This window comes from Manacus candei, unplaced genomic scaffold (assembly GCF_025592945.1).
Source record: "Manacus candei isolate 608988 ecotype Guabito, Panama unplaced genomic scaffold, ASM2559294v1 h1tg000014l, whole genome shotgun sequence".
NCBI lineage: Eukaryota > Metazoa > Chordata > Aves > Passeriformes > Pipridae > Manacus > Manacus candei.
The window spans coordinates 17,251,813-17,268,893 of record NW_026138062.1 but is presented as its reverse complement, the minus strand read 5'-3'; the positions used below and the strand labels follow the sequence as shown (position 1 = coordinate 17,268,893).

Below are 17,081 nucleotides of genomic sequence, written 5' to 3'. Positions count from 1 at the left end.
AGATAATGGTGAGGCTCAGTGGTGGGTGCTGTGGGCTGGTTACTAGGCAGTGTGGACTGGCTTTAAGGGCAAGCAACCATATATGAGCTTCTTTGGAGCAATTCAACATTGAAGTATATTGCATTGCTAAGAAATTTTTGACTGAAACACAGAATTTCTTTTCAGGGAAACTGGGCTTTAAACTTACAGAGATGGATGTACAGAAATGGAAGAAGGAAATAAGTTGCCAAGGCTTGAGATCACTGTATTCAGTGTAGCACTGGAGGCAGAAAGAGTGAACAGGTACACATGTTTGGAAGAGGATGAACTGTGTCTGGAGAGTGGCAGTATAAAATGCTGTGAGCAGTACTCGTGGGAAAAAATCCAAACAAGAACCTGTTGCTGCAACAAAACCTAAAGAGAGCTGAAAACAAACAGTCTGTGAATGCAATGTGCACTAGACACTCTTGCCACCTGAGGAGAGTAATTGGCAGGGACTGAGTAAGAGCTTGTTCTGGGTTTGGAGGAGCAGTATTGTTATGCTAATAGTCCTTTCACTTTCCTGCAGTGCTGCTGTTGTGGTCTCCTGGAAGAATTGGGCAGAAGGCTTTCCCAGGACCTGTTTGTGAGGCTGCCATTTCATCTGGTCTAATGCAGGTGGCTGCAAGCCTGCCTTCCCTGCTACCCCCTCCATACATCTCCCTGCCCCTCGCAACGGAGCCCTTTGAGCCTTTGCAAGGTCTCACAGGCAGTCTGTTCAAGTACACAGGTTGATTGAAACCAGCCCAGCCAGGGTGGTTCACTTTTGGCCAGTGCAGCTTCTGAGCTGTGGTCTGTCTGGGCTGGCACCGGGCAGGTCATGGACACCAAGACTGGTATGGGAAGGGGTCAGAACCACTGCAGGACTGGCCAGGGCTGTCACAGTCCACTGGTCTGTGAGGATATCTCTGGCATGCAGGTGCTCTTCCTCCCTTCCCCATGCATTCTCATAATTAATAGTGATGTTTCTCCTTGCCCCACGGGGTCCTGCCCATTCCTAGCACATCAGCCATGCTGTGCATGCCTCACCTTTCTTGCTTTAACAGTTCAAGTGAGAAGCAGTTGGGGTTTTTTTTTCAGAGTCTTAAGCTGTCTTTAACAAATGTAGACCCAGTTTTGGCCTAAGTTCTCTTGTCTGACAATTTGATTAGAAGTGATTCTCATTTACATGGATTCTACCAGCTGCTGTCTGCTCTATGACCCTGGGGGGGGAAAAAATCATATGATACTGTGAAAGTCATTAGCGAGGACATTAGAAGCAGCCATATCCAGGTCAGGCAAAGTTCTGAAAATATCTGGCATTCATGTGTCCTTAATTGCATTTCTGTCTTTACAGCTGTTGTGTGAATGCACCATCTGAGAGGGGGCTGCCTCAGGGATTTCTTTTTCATTATGTGTTGTAGACAGGGAGACAGGAGCAAGTAGAGACTGCTCAACAAGAGAAGGAAGAAGTAGACTTGAGCAGCAAGAAGAAATCTGAACTTAGTGGAGGAAGATCTAAGGAGCTAATATTGGGTGTAAACAGGGGCAAGTGTGCTTGGAGGAGCAGTAGAGGAACTGCTGAGCTACTTTACTAGCAGCTGAGATGCTAAGACATTAAACATTTTTTGAGGAAAGATGAGATACCACTTCTGGACTTCAGTGCCTTGTTTAGGTGTGTCTTTGAGCAAATAAAGAACGTAATAAGATGATTTCTGTGTCTTGCAGGACCATCAGCAATATGAGAAGTTTAGGTATCTTGAGAATGAAGACAGTAGAAATGTACAAAAAGCTCCAGGCCCTGAGTCAGAATCCCTCTCAGGACTCCTGTTAGATTGATGTGATTTTTCCACAGTGTCTCTGTCACAACACCCAGGGCTTTTCTGCACTAGGAACATGGCAGCATAAGTGCTTTGCCAGGGAGCACATTCTCCTTATTGTCAAGAGAGGAAGAACATGGTGGTGTGAGGTCAAGAGATGTGCAAGTCAGCAAGTGACAGCTCTAGGGCGTGAAATCTTGTGCTCTACCTAGCAGGTAAAAGGCACCACTAGAAACTTTATGACGACTTGCTTGCCTTTACAGCCTGCAAAGTGTCAGTTGCTCCCAACCCATTATCTACATATTAATTTGTTTCCAGCCTTATAAGTAAGATCTGACACAAAGGAGGTAACATTTAGATGCTGTAATATACATTGAAATGTTCTCTGTAGGTTGTCTGTGTAAGAAGCTTTGCTGGCTACACCTGCTTTTTGGCAGCAGCTGCAGTGAGAGCTGAGGATGCAATATGATAAAAATGCCACTTTTGCAAAATAATCATAGTGCATTGAGTGATAGTGCATTGAGCAAGGTCTTGTGAAGGGAAAGACTTTACCAAAACACACCTGTCTAGGACAGCATGAAGGCTAGAGAAAATAAAGCATGTTGTGAATGTTAAGCCAAGTATGATAATAGGTAAATGGCTCAAGACCTCAGTTCTTTCAGCTGACTGACTTGAGAAAACTTTGTGGAGTGTGTACCTGTGCTATGAATTGATCAAATGGAATGAAACCATTATTCTCTTGGTTTTGAAAGAGTGAAAACCAAAGGAAAATGAGAACAGATTAGCACAACTGTCAGTTTTCCTGCTAGAACTTTGGTAGACCCTGGTTGATTGTTGTTTTAATTAATCAGAAGCAATCAGCTTGTAAATACTGTGATTAACACAGCTTCTATTTAACCCCATGTTGTGTTTTTCAAACTGTGTATGTAGCAGTTCTGCAGAGTAGAAGAGGAGTCTAAAAGCTCTCATATAAAAGCTCCAGAAGCTGAGGATGGCTTTTGGTGCTGAACTGCCCAGGCTGGCTCCAGCCCACAGACCAGCTCTAAAACAGTGCAGCAGAATGCAGTAGTAGAAGTCCAAATGATTTTCAACTGTTTTTAGGAGAAGAAGAGACTCTTTTTTCTCTGGGATTCCCAAATGGCAGCTTGACACTTTGATTCCCAAGTGGCAGCCTGTGTTAAAGTTAATGGCAATTGCTTGTATAAACTTCTGCTTCCTTTTCTCCCCATAGGTTTGTTGATTGGCTCTGGTTGTGCCCTCTATCCTCTTGGCTGGGACAGTGAAGAAGTCAGACAAACCTGTGGTAACCTTTCCAACCAGTTTGAATTGGGTGAGTCATCATTAGAGCATCTGAGCCACCTTAGACTCTTGCTATGTGTTGACCATAAGAGCAAACTAGGACATGAGTTCAGGCTGGGAGAAGTAACCTACCTGTGAGTGGTAGGCTATTCATATTGCATAATTCTGGTATGGTGCTAAGGCAGGGAATTTCAGATAGTTTTCTGTTAATATTTTCCAGAAGAATGTTATAAAATAAAATGAAGGAATCTGTTTATGTATGTATGTATATTTTTAAGATATAAATTAGATTTAATAGTTTTGCAGTGTGGGAGCTAACACCCCTGGCGACCTAGACAGAGGCATCCCATCACTGCACAGGTCAGGGATTCTCAATTAGTACAGTTGGCTATCTTAGAATTCTGACATGCTTATGGCCTTCTAACTCAAGCTTAAAGAGTATATTTTTTTTGTTATTCACATATTTGGAAAGCTGGCAAATTACATGTGTTCTCTACATCAGCCTTCTCCCAAATAAGCCAGTGGTCTTACTGGTGATGTCTACACTGAGACCAGAATGAGAGCCAGCGATGAAGCCAAACCAGGCTCACACCTTTGTCTCTCTAGAGAAGGTCTAGAAAGCAAGGGCTAAGCAGCAGCCTAAGGATTAAGCAATGTGGATGATTAGGATCTGATGTTTGAATGCTCATCTAGGTCCTTGTTTAGCTAGAAGGATTGAAGCAGTTGCTGACACCCTACTCTGTAAGTGCTCTCTTATCCTGTGTCACTCGAAGAGGGGGATCTGCAGTCCTCCCGAAGGAACAGGAGAGACTGAGCACCTTGACCCCCCACTGACTTGAGAGCTTCTGCTCCCAAGCACACAGAGCTCCCCCTTTCCAGCTCCTGAAAGCTAAGCCTTAGTTGATCTTAGAAATTCTTTCCATAGCTGTGTGTGCAAGACCTGAGCAGGACCTGACAGTAATCCCAGTGCAAGGAATAATGGACAAAAATGATCTCCTAGGGTTAAATACAAACCTGCTGCATTATCTTTTAATTTTACACTGATGTTTCTGTCAGATTTCAGGAGTGAGGAGATTTGTTCCCATCTCACAATGTTTTTTGTCAAGATATGAAAATGAATTGAGGTTGAAAGATAAAAAAATATTGCTTTGGGAGAGATGCTTCAGGCCACCCTCCCCTACACCATTCCTGTGGTGTTTTGAGTGCATTTGATCTGGCATGGGACCAAAAGTTCTCATAACCAATATCAGCACCCATCACTACAGTGCCACTGATGCTTTTATCAGCAACCACCTATGGTGTTGCCCAAGGCATGTATAATGTGCTCTAGAAGCTTTACCTTGTTGTTCTGAACTCTAATATCCTTCTGTGGTATTGATATTAAATTTTCTTTTCAGTGAAGTATAAAAACTTCCTGCAAGATTTTTATTCACTTAATAATTGAAAGATATAAACACAAAGGAGAGGGAGCAGAGGGAACAGAAATGTATTAGCAGAAAAAAATGTCCCAGAGCTGAGATTCCCAGCTCTGTGTAAAGATGTCTCAAAGGATGGAGTAGGCAAAACTCTCTGGTAACTGTTGCAGGGAACGTTCAGGTTTGCTGCTGCCCATGGTCAATCCTGTGCAGAAGCCTGAAGTAGCTCCTAGCCAGTGCATTGAGCAGCACCCCCTTTGAAAGGCCAGCTAGCCCCTCACTGGTGCACCCTGATGCCTGCTCTTCCATGCCAAGTACGTGAGCAGCTCTGCTGCTGTGATTCCTGCTTGTTTCCCTGTTTGTTCCCAGGTGCAGAAAGGTGTTACCTTTCCAGGTTATTTCTCTGCAAACCCAGAAGGTGGGTGTCATGCCAGTCTGAGCTCCTTGAAGACAGCACTTGGGCAGTTACAAACTGTGATCTTGAATTCCATCATGTCCACAATCAGAGCAGGATCTCCGAGACCACCTTCATTGTCTTGATCTCGACTCACGAGTCAGATATTTCCATAAATTGAATCACTCTGATGTTAAAGTCAGTGAAGAAACACATGTAAAAAATTTCAGCTGACAGCTTTTCTTCAAGATACACATAAGGATGATAAGATGCATTGCATTAACTGTGAAGGCATGTACTCGTGCTGTATTTTCTAGACGCAGAGCACACAGGGCAGGTGTTATACATGCCTAGACTTGACAGCAGTGCTGGTCTCACTGATCTGCTGCAATCATATGTTAACACATTAATTAGCAGATTATAATGAGAGCTGAAATTTGCTGTAGTGATTTCTGCTAGGCAGCTCTGCCACTAAACATCTCTTTTCCATGTACATTGGCAGTGAACTTAAATGCTTGGCTAGAGTTTTTTTACTTAATGTCAGTGTCTGGTTGATGCTGTGTTATCAAAATCATCTATAAAGAAGAGGTACTGTCCGAGGGCCATTCAATAACCACACTGCTCATCTTTCATAAATACCTCTTGGTTGGTGATAACCCCAACTCTCTAGTCTTTTCTGAATCATTAGACACTGGCATCCTCATTATAGCCTACAGTCCAAGAATGATATTTCAAAGACTTAATCTCACTAAGTCTCAAGACAAATTTAAGCAATTATTGCTTTCATTTGAATATTTAATTTGATTAAGCCACTATGATATGCTTTCTATCCCTGAGTCTGTGAAATGAGTTGTATGAAGAACCACACTGCATTCAAAATATGCTCTCAGAAAATCTGAGCTGCTGTGAGCCCTGCACTGGTTTACTAATGAAGAAAAGGTGGTGATGGGAGTGCTGGTCCTGCCCCTCCTTCTGCTATAGGTGCTAGTGAGGATGACACTGAGAGTCTAATTCAGCCCATGTGGTTAGTCTCAAAGGAAAGGGTGTTCAAAGGAATGCTGGTCAGCAGACAGCACTGACTCCTCTGCAAGCATGGTAGAGCAACTGCTTCAGCTTGGGCCTCAGGGAATGTGTGTCTGTGGTTAGGAAAGGAGGGTCAAAGCTCACCAGGTTTGACCACAGAGCCCGGAAAGGTGGGGATTCAGCACTGATTTGTTGTGGATTTACAAAAGGTGAAGGGGAAAAATGTTTTAGGTTGACGGTAGAGAAGATAATCCAGGAGCTGCAATCTACATTGTAGGAGGATGAAAACAAGAGGCAGGTACAGATGAGGAACTACGAGAACTCTCTTGAGAAGAAGCTGAATTGTGCACCATGAAATGTAATGTTAACCAGAAACGTTCTAGAATTAGCAATTAAATGAAACCCAAACATGACTAACGCTCACCCCCTGTAACATGCTCATAACTAGATAAAATAAATAAATAGAAATGCTAAGAACCCATAAAACCCCCTAATCCTTAGTGGGTGTACTAGATAAGAAATGCTTGTCATGTCTTCAGGCACTCTGAAAAGGCAAGACTAATAGGCACTCCAAATAGTGCTGATAGCCCATATTGTGAAGAGGAACCCCCCTCCCTCCACCCCCATCAAACACACACATTTCTGTGTACATTCCAAAGCAATATTTAAAAAGGCTTCAGGAAAAATAGTCATGTCTTTAATTTATGTATAAGTGGATTTGAGTATTCTTTTCTAGAAAACCTGAGCCGATATTGTGAAATGCCCAGCAGTTTGCTGCTCTCTTTAAAAATGGATATTTATTTGGCTTTTATAAAGTGAACTATATCCAAAGAATTTACTTAGACATTTATGTATTTATTTAATTGGGCTTTTTTTTTTTCAGTCAAATGAAAGTGGTTGTACAACTCCATCTCTGACAAAGAGGAGTTATTCTTCAACTGAGGATATCCTGCCAAGGACAGCTTCATTTGTTGATTAAATGACATTCAATAGATGAGCTGTTTTGCTAATGGAAATGGGGAATAACCTCCATAAATAGACAGATGGAGACTGGTGCACCTGTAGAGGGGCTGGCTCCCAGCTCTTCTCTAGCAATCTGGTTTTGCCATCCTGAAAAAAAGCATAGTGATAGATTAGACCTTTGACAAATGACCCCTTGCAAATCTTGTTGAGAGGTTAAGGTCATGATAGGTGTCTGTTGTGTTCCTCTGCTTGTGGTTGCCAGCTTCCTACTCAGCATGACCTCTGTGGAGGACTTGGAGCCCTGCTTTGTATTGCAGCATCCCATCACAGGTCACAGATGGAGCAGAATTCCCAGTGAAACACTAGACTGTGAACTGGAGCAATCTTCTACAGCTGTTTTTAGGGTAGTAACTCCTAGAAATAGGGCAATTCAAATAAATGGGGGAAGAAAAAAGAGATTTTTATGTTTTAAAGCTGCACAGTTGCTTGCTCATTGACTGAGTCAAAATCCTCAGTCTAATTTGGCAACAGGCTAATGCCTGAGGTGGAGACTGGAGTAATAAGCGAGCAGTGCTCAAAGGGGCTGCCTTTCATTGAGGGTGGATCAAAATCATCCTAATCTCTTGCCACTGTGCAAAATGTTATTGTTATGTTACATTATTTACATCCTATGGGCCCTTTCAGGGCAGCACTGACATAGCACAGCAGTACAAGAGCTGCTGACTGAAGTGTGTGAAAGTGAGTCAGATCTACAAAATCCCCACATCTACAAAAGGAATTAGCAGGTGATTTCCCAAAAGCAAGCATCATTATAGCATATCATATAGCACACATTCAATTTTACTGAGCTAGAGGCACTAATATAATTTTTTTTTTCATTTCTAAATGTACCACATAAGAATAACAACTGAAAAATTAGGGTTTTATCAGTAAATTTACCTAGACATAGATGACTTATGCCCTAGGAAATTTCATCTGGCCTCGAGCTGCCAATGCCCTGCCACCAGATTTATGAAATGATATTGTGTACTTATCTTATTAACCTGAAAGAATGAAGACACTAAATTTAAGATAAAGTCTAATTTTTAAGTTGAACTACTTGGAAAACATTTTTTCTTCCTTTGAGGAAATACAGTGTCATTGGGCAGTCAGAACTCAGCTTGGATGATCAATGCTTCAGAATTTGTTATGACCTACCCTTTTTTGTGAGAGATTACTTTTTATGTCATCCGTCTCCTTACCTAGGACCTACTGGTTTTTATTCTGCTAGGTGATTTTTGTGCTCAGAAGCATTCTGAGCACAAACAGGGCTTGGTGTTTGCTATATGTGACTACCTTCAGAGCTCTGAGTTTCATGATGCTTTTCTTTGCTATTGCCAAAGTTCTATTCGGTGACGGCACAGGTTGCTCTGGCTGCCCAGAGAAGCTGCAGATGCCCCATCCCTGAAAGTGCTCAAGGCCAGGTTGGATGGGCTTTTGAGTGACCTGGTCTAGTGGAAGGTGTCCCTGCCCATGAAAGGGGGGTTGGAACTAGATGGTCTTTAAGGTCTTTTCTAACCCAAACCAGTCATAGGATTCTTTGACTAAGGCAGTGAAAATGACAGGTCTGGCATCAAGGAGTCAGGTGTGCCATTGGCACACCATGTCCTGCCTACCCACTGGGCAGCTGCTACCTTAGCCTGCCCAAGATGCATTCTGTGCTTATTTGAGTTCATGTCATCCTTATAAGACTGGGAACAGTCTCATGTCCTGTGTTTTCTGCAAATCCTTCTAGATCCTCTCTAGTTGTTTCACTTTCTCTGGCTGTCATGCTCTATCTCTCCCTGTCCTGGGCTCAGTTGCAGCAGCAACCAAAGCAAGAGCTCCAAATACACACCTTTGTTTGCTGTCTCTGGCAGTCCATCCATCTGTGAACTGCTATGAAAGGGCTTGCCTGGCCAAAGTGGCTGTCTAGAGAGCAACTTAAAAGCCTGGCTCCCATCCTGAACTAAACAAGCAGCTGAAATGGCCCGAAAACCTCTCAGAAACTTCTCTGTTGAGAGATATTTGTTTCCAAATATCATTGTTATTAAGGTTCCCCTTTGCCGCTTTTAGAGGGCTTGAAATATCTTAAAGAGAACTGTTGACTTGATAATTACTTTTGCTGTAGAAATGTTAGAGTAAATGATCTTTAAAGCACTTTGAAAGCAAACCGTGCAGTTACTAAAACAGCATAAACCCCCCACAGAAAGCAGTGGATATAAAAAAAGCTTTGTCAGCTAGTTAATTTGTCTTAGGTGACATCATTTTAGCATCTGGCTGAGTGTTGCCATACAGTGCCAAAACAATCAAGGTAAGGATTTAGAGGGAAGGACAGTTAGAATCCTATTAAAGGCAAAAGATTCAAAGATGTTTTTCTAAGAGAAATCAATCCGAAAAAGGCAGGTTTTTTGTTTTCAGGTCCTCTGCAAAGAGCTCAGAGATTTTACCAGTTCATTCTTTTTTGACTGGGGCTGAGCACAATCTTTGCAAGCATACCTGAGGTGCAGCTACTGAGTTATTAGATAAGTGAGTGAGTAAACTACGTGTTAGTAAAGACAGTGTTCCATCAAGAAACATTTCCTCTTTCATGCTACCCAGATAGCTTCCATTCTTAAATCTTCATAAGCCTTTGGTGACTATATCAAGGTCCACATATATTTTAATGTAAGGGGGGACTATTTACAAGAGCATATAGTGACAGGACAAGGGGGAATGGCTTGAAAGTGAGTAGGTTTAAATATTAGGAAAAAAATTCTTTACTGGGAGGGTGGTGGGGCACTGGATCATGTTGCCCAGGGAAGTTGTGGATGCCCCATCCCTGTAAGATTTTAAAGTCAGGTTGGCTGGTCTGAGCAACCTGGTCTAGTGGAAGATGTCATTCCCCATGGCAGGGGGGTTGGAACTATATGATATTTAAGGTCCCTTCCAACCCAAACCATACTATGGTTCTATAAAGCACTTACCTTTGTTGCCAGACTTAGATCATGGTCATGCAAGGACCCTCTGCAGTCAATAGACATAAGCGTAAGCATCCAGAAAGGGACTCAGACTACCTGGAGCAAGTATTTGGTGCTCTTTATTATTCAAAAAGTGCAGCTGAACTGGTTGTTTGGAATCTCTTCATAGTTAAAAGGGAGAAAAATAGGTGCTACTTGAACAGAGTTCACCTGCTGTACTTCAGATGTTTACCTTAAGAAGAAATGCAACACAATTTTATAAGTGACTTTTCCTCCTCCTTGTTTCTGGAGGGAATCTGAGATACTAGTCCAGGGTGGATGTCCAAAGAGAGGGGAAATTGATTTCATTTCCCGCACTAGGTGAGATTTCTGCTGACTTCTTGCAGGAGGCTGAGAGTGCTCCTTATTAGCTCGACATAAGCCATTTGCCCTTGGGAATTTGAGCACTGTAAGTGACACAAGGTATTGGTTTCTCCTTCATTGTTCCATGATAAATACACACCTACAGCAAATTTGAGGTTTGATTAAGCAAAATTATGTGATCCTCCAAAGAAAGGAGGATTTGGTCATATGAGTGAGTGTCTGCATACAGCAGAACTAAAGAATTTCAAGTTGGCATTTTTGTCCTACTTTTTTACACTTCAGAACTTTATGAAATTTTATGCGTTTAGTTACAGACCAATTATAAGTAACCAAAATAGCTTGATCTGTACACACATAAAAAAATCATATTCCTTTGAAAAGCTAAATCCATTGAGAAAGTCAGATCCATGCAACAGACAAAGAAACCAGTTTCACTGAATGCATTACTTTGTAGCAGTCTATTTGCCTTATATAGTGTTCTTTCTTTGTCTCACTTAACTACTTTAATCCTTTCTGGATGCATTCCAAGTTTCAGCTTCTTTTCATGCTTTAGTAGCTGATTTCACATGACAGTTTTTCATTGTAGCTGTGTCAAGAAAAAAATCTTCAGCTATTTAATTTATCATGGATTTTTTCAAAATAATTGTGCCTTCATATTAATTAGCTGATTATCTTTTACATTCGTTTATGTCTTTCATATTTCCAAATCCCTGTATATCCCTTAACATCACACTCTGCTTTCTTCTCTGATTTCTTTTCCAGCATCCTGATTGATTATGCGAATTCACATTCTCTATAGTACTGGACTCCCATGTGAAACCATTAATTAGAATTCCTGCAAAACTTCTTGGAAATTTTGCAGGAATTGTAGTTTTTATTTTTGGAGGTATATAATTTGTATTCTACAGTCCAGCTAATTCTGAAATCTTTTTTTCTTTATCTTGGAAAATAGGCTGTACTTAAGGTTAATTGATTAGAGTTTGGCAAATACTCTAGACTGCAAGCCCAGGGTAGTCTTAAAATTAACAGCACAATTAACAGGTACAAATATTTAAGATACTAAATCATGCAATTAACAGATTTGCAACCAAGACACTTTCATATTCAGGATATTTTTTCATAAGTGGCAATTATTGGTTATTTTAGATGAAACCATATGTTATTTCTAAGACCTTGATAACTATATGTGATAATTATTTATAAGACATCATGAATAGAAATCCTGCTAAAATTCTGTTTTGGCAACTGGATCCTGGCTCAGTTCCATGGTAGATCAAGCATCCACAGATTTTCTATTGCCAAATTTCACTCACTTCCAAATTTTTCTTAATCTTTATTTGCCTATATATTCAAGAGGAGGAGGGGAGCGAGGAGACATATATCATGGCCTCAAAGATTACATTAGAAATAAGAAGAAGGCATAGAAGTGTTTTTTAATAAGCCCATCAGTCACTGCAAAACCACTCCTCCACATTTTCTGATTTCTTTTGATTTAGTAAATATTGCATTATGTTCTCTGGGACTCTTTTCTGTGAATCTTCTTTTGATAGTGTCCTCACTCAACATACTATTGTCCTCGGTCCTCAGGGACCACAATTTCTCTTAATCCTCTTAAAAAAAGAGAGGAGTGTAATGTTTCCACGCTTTCATTCTTTTATTTGCTTGGAAAATGGTCATCCATCCCTATAGCTGCAAAGTTCATTATTCTGTTACTTCAGTGTTCATCCTGGCACTCTTTTGCTGCCAATCACAGTAAAACAAAGGTGAAAACAAAGTTCTTAATGGCTGACTATGAATTTACCTGAGCCAACTTGGACAGTCCTGCTTCACTGAGCAACCAAAAGCTCCAATTATTTATGCTCTCTTAAAAAAAAAAAAAAAAGGATCCAGAATTAACAATATGCTGAAGTGCTGAAGCCACAGCTTCTCACTCCATACTGACCTGTCAGGTAAAGACTGATTTGTTGAAAGCACCAGTTCTGTGCAGAGAAGCAAGCTGCTGTGATGCTTGTCATCTCTATCAGATAGAAGAGCACTTCAGCTGCTGGGAATTTACTTTGGCACAAAACCAGATCTAGCCCATCTTATGAGCAAGAACATGTATGAATTCTTGCATGCATCTCCACATCTTCAATGGACGAGCACTCTTATATCTATATATATGTGTGCTCCCGTGCATCCTTACGGAAAACAACAGCTTTTGTGCCTTTGTCTGTGTGTCAAAAGTGACATGGTTTTGATAACTGCTTTAATTCTATCAAGTGTTTAGGTAGTCTTGATTTTCATTTTAGAGTTTTGACATTAAAAAAGAGGGAAATTGAACACTGGATTTCTAGTCTTTAATATGACAGGCTCCATGAAAACTCTGCTCTACTTGATGGTTGATTTTCAACCCCAGTTCTGCAAAGCTCTTAACCATTTGTTTACTACTGAATACATGACTAGTCCTGCTGATGTCAGTGCAATAGTAATTCCTCAACTCTGCTTTTAATAAAACTTCTTGTTCCTTTTAAAATGAGTGGTTTATATCAATGTGAGGCAGAAGGCATTTTACAATTTAAACTGCAACTAAGTTACCCAATTATTGATAACCAACAATCTTTCTTTAGTATACAGTAGACTAAAAAAGTCATACATGTGGTAAAATGAGAACACCAAAGCAGAGACGTTAACTCCAAAATATTTTTCTTCTTGTGTAATACAGGATTACAAAAGGGGTGGCATTGTTTCATTTTGACACACTATAGGCATTCATTGCAATGGCTACCCTTGAGATGGATTAACTACACTTGCAATGACAAGTGTAGCTAAATCTTATACCCTCAGACACCTGCCCCACTGCAGGCTCTTCTTCAGCACAACAGCTTGAAATTCTGTTCTGCTCAGCAGCATCCAAGTACAGATCAAGCTATTCTATCCAAGGCCTCCCATTGCTCTTGACACAGGCTGGAAATAATGGTCAGGTTTATTGCCACGTTATTATTGCTCTAAGGTCAGGCTCCCAGCTCTTTCATCTGTTCTCCTGCTATCCCATTCTTTCATTTGTTCATCTTGACCCAACTCACACTTGTGAACTACATTGCATTTGTTAGATCAAGAGGCTGCCGGCCTGCCGTGTCTCAGAGCATTAAGTAGGGCAGTGGTACTTTGGGTAGATGGAGCGTGGTATAGAGAAATGTTATTCTCTTCAGCCAAGAGTGAACTTGTATGTTGTGTCTGTTGAACACATCTCTGACACTGATTTAACAGTTCTTTTCTCTTAATATGTATCACACACACTGTCCCCCTCTCCCACTGCCAAGGCACAAAATTTGAAATTACACCATGCAAAAGTTTGCATTTACTTCATTCTATCCTGCTCGGGTTACAGCTTTGGGCAGTGCTCCCATGTGAATCTCTTTTTTAAAGTAGTATTTTGACATTTATTTTCTCTGCTTGGAAGCATCATGATGAGAAAGATTTACATTTTCAAGCTGCAACTACAATTCTCTAGTAGTTTTAGGAATACTTCACAATTTAAAAAGACCTATCAGATGGAGTCCATCTTATCATGAGAAATGCTGTAGCACATCCTACCCCGGTATAAATGTGATCATTTTCAAACAATCCAATGGGTTTAAACATCTGGTATATGCTTAAGTCTGGTTTTGAAATTCCCAACAGAAGCTATAGACTGTGTGTATACACTGGAAAAACAATAGATGGCCCAGAGACAGGTCTCTTCGCGTACTGCTGTGTGATTGGGCAAGTATCAGCATCAGTGACATTGCCAGGCTCTTGGCAGCTCTCCAGGGATGCTGATGGCCTTCTCTTGAGGAAGTCAGACTGTCTCTGTGGTTCTCTGTAAGGAAGCCAAGAATGGCATTGATCTACAGAGCATAACCAGATGACAAAACCAAGTAAATCTCTCTGTCTGCTCCAGCATATTAAGGAGAGAGGCTAATGAGCTCAAACCAAGGCTCAAACACAGTTCCTCAAGTCCTCTTGGTCATATCAGGGTCTTTGTTTCACTGGACATTTTTTTTAAATAAAAATTTGTGAGGCTTATGAAGAAAAAGTGAAACAGGTACTATGTTTCCTGCTGTGGTGTCAACCTGAGATCTTCAAAGTGGCCAGGAGCGTAAGTGTTGCCTCCCATTAATGTCTTCATACAAAGCTTGCCTGACAATATCCTGTAGACAGTCAATGGCCATGCTGTCTGCTTTGAGGCATGCTAATGCCTTGGACATGTTAAGATGAACAGACATCTTGTGTTTCTGGTGCCTAAGGCAGGAGTAGCTGAGTTGATAATTGCCTGAAACTGAAACCTGGCCCTCAGGGGTGCCATTGGGACAGAATATGGACATGTCACCTATTTCTAGATGGAAACTCTGTTGATACCTTTTATCCTCTGAAGGGAAGAGTAGTTTCTGATGCTTTTTCCAGAGGTTGGGAAGGAAGTGTTGCATTGCCGCTTGTGCCTTACTGAGAGAGCTCACTGCTCAAAGGGGGGTAATATCACCCATGGTGTCAACAAGACAGGGAGAACCTCAGTTTTGAGATGGGCTGAAATCCTGAGGAGTAGCAGCAGCCATTTCCATGCTTTTGGAGGTCTCTAAGAAAGCCTCCTTCTTGCTGCAGCCATTGTTTTCCTGATCTCCTTCCCTACTGCAGGCACAGTCGTGCCTGGAAGGAGAGCAATCACTTTACAGTCCACCGTGGGATTCCCCAGCACCATTCTCTGGTGATGAGTTTGACTGTATAAAGATCCTGAGGCCATTAAATGGATTCAAAGGCATATTGTGGCACTGTTACACAGGTTAGATGGAAGATCAGTAAAGTTTCCAGCAATAGTGGTGACCACGGATGGGGATAGGGAAATTTCTCTAATTTTTTTATTTCCAGACTCTATGATTCCATTCCCACAGCAGCACCCATGTGGGAGGTTGCTCCTTTGTGGACGGTCAGGGTCGATGCCCATGTGAACGAGTCCCCCGTATCCATGTCCCGGGTTACTGTCACTCAGCAGTTCACAGCTGCATCTGGTTTCCAGCCCTGTCACCGCAATGGCAGAGTTTGAATTGTGCCCCACGTTCCCTGTCTGCGGTGGGCACACAAGTGGGGCAGAAAACTAGAAAAGTGTTTTCCTGGGTGGGCAGAAGGGAGGTTGGCAGCGGCGCTTCCTCCCCGGCTAGCGCTGATCTGTGTTGCTCTGTTTCCCTTGCAGGGACCTGCCACATCGGCTGGGCCTACTACTGCACGGGCGGGGGCGCGGCGGCGGCCATGCTGGTGTGCACCTGGCTGGCCTGCTTCTCGGGCAAGAAGCAGAAGCAATACCCCTACTGAGCTGGCCCCTGGCTCAGGTGCTGCCAGGCACCTGAGGGGCTTGCTGATGTCTTCTGGATAATGATGATGAACAAGGAATTTTTAAGTGCTTTCTCTCTGGAGCGGGCCTCGGGCGGGATGGCGGGTGGGCCCAGGATGGCAGGGAGGTGAAGGTGGTTCGAAGCCATCCGATCTGGCTGGGCAGGGACGGGCTTTCTCCCTTCAAGCCTGCTCATGGTCTGCTCCACAAAAATACAGGCAAGGAAAACTCCACTTATGCAAACAGTGAAATTCTGCATGCACCAATTAATTAACAGGTTGGTGAGGGGGCAGCAGCTGGAAGCTGAGCTACAGAATGGCAGCCCCAAAAGCACACACACACACACGCACAGATGTTGACCATGGCACAAAATGAGTAGAGAAGAAACATTTTTTTTGGTGCGGTTCTTCTTTCTTTTCCTTTCTTTCGTTTGTTTTTTTTTTTTTTTTTACTTCTCTTTGGTGGTTTAAAACTCAGTGTTGCAACACTTTTTAATCTATATATTAAACTTAATAAAAGGACCAATAAGCCACTTTATCAGTATTTTGTATAATCTCTACACATTTTTCTTGCCCAAACATTTAGCCACTGCTTATTCAACCCTCTATAACTTTTATTAAGCCTCTGTGTTTCCAGCATTATTGCAAAATGCAACATAATTACTTGGCACATGTAGCCTTCCTATAGTACTTTTATGAAATGCAGTAAATGGACGTTTTTCTGTCCATTGGAAGTTCCACTTAAGGTACTGTAGAGCTCTGTTGGTTACGTATGACTAACAGGAAACTTCTTCCAGGCATAGATTTCTGTTGCTGTTATGTTTAGCTCATTGATGTTGTATTGTGCTGTACCATGTTTATTATTTCAATATTCATTTTTGTAAAATATATATATAATATGTGCTATTTTATGTTTGTATTTGAAAAATCTCTGTAAATAAATTTTTCCTTGATCAATACTTGAAACGCGTGGTCATGTCAGTAGATGAAACAGTTCCTTCCCAGATTCCCACTGGAAAAATTCTCAGAAATAGTCATAACTTTTATAGCCATGCTGTATCCTTTTACCCTGTAAAACACATACCTTTAGGGTTCAGTTACATTGCCTGAGGACAGACACCTGTTGGCACTGGAGGCATTCTGGCGTATCCCACATTTTTGCTTGCTGCTGTCAGGTGTCCTGAAGGACTTCAGTGACACCTTCCCATTTTGTCCTTCCTGCTGCAGACTCAGCATTTCACACAGCGCTGTATTATCCCTATTTATACAACTGAAATAAGCCTTTACTGACTTAATAGCACTGACACTGGTCAAATACCTACCAGGTGGTATTCCCTGCACAGGACACTGGTACTGTACATACAAGGCTTAAAAAAACAAATCTTTTGTTTTCTTTAAGTAAAACAATGTGAACTTAGAGCGTGGGAACTTGTAAGGGGTTTTCAATCATGACATTAACTGATGCTATTTCCTTTCAAATTTGTTT

At 41.7% G+C, this 17,081-nt stretch overlaps 1 protein-coding gene across 1 annotated transcript in view; it reads left to right on the top strand.

The window, feature by feature from the left end:
- The window catches only part of LHFPL6 (LHFPL tetraspan subfamily member 6), a 140,448-nt gene extending 123,894 nt beyond the window's left edge, over positions 1-16,554 (top strand). Inside the window, exons 3-4 of the mRNA XM_051780526.1 lie at positions 3,049-3,147; positions 15,459-16,554. Of these exons, the coding sequence (XP_051636486.1) occupies positions 3,049-3,147; positions 15,459-15,577 (218 nt within the window). The 3' untranslated portion in view covers positions 15,578-16,554. The remainder of the gene's footprint in view (positions 1-3,048; positions 3,148-15,458) is intronic.
- Positions 16,555-17,081: the final 527 nt, after the last annotated feature.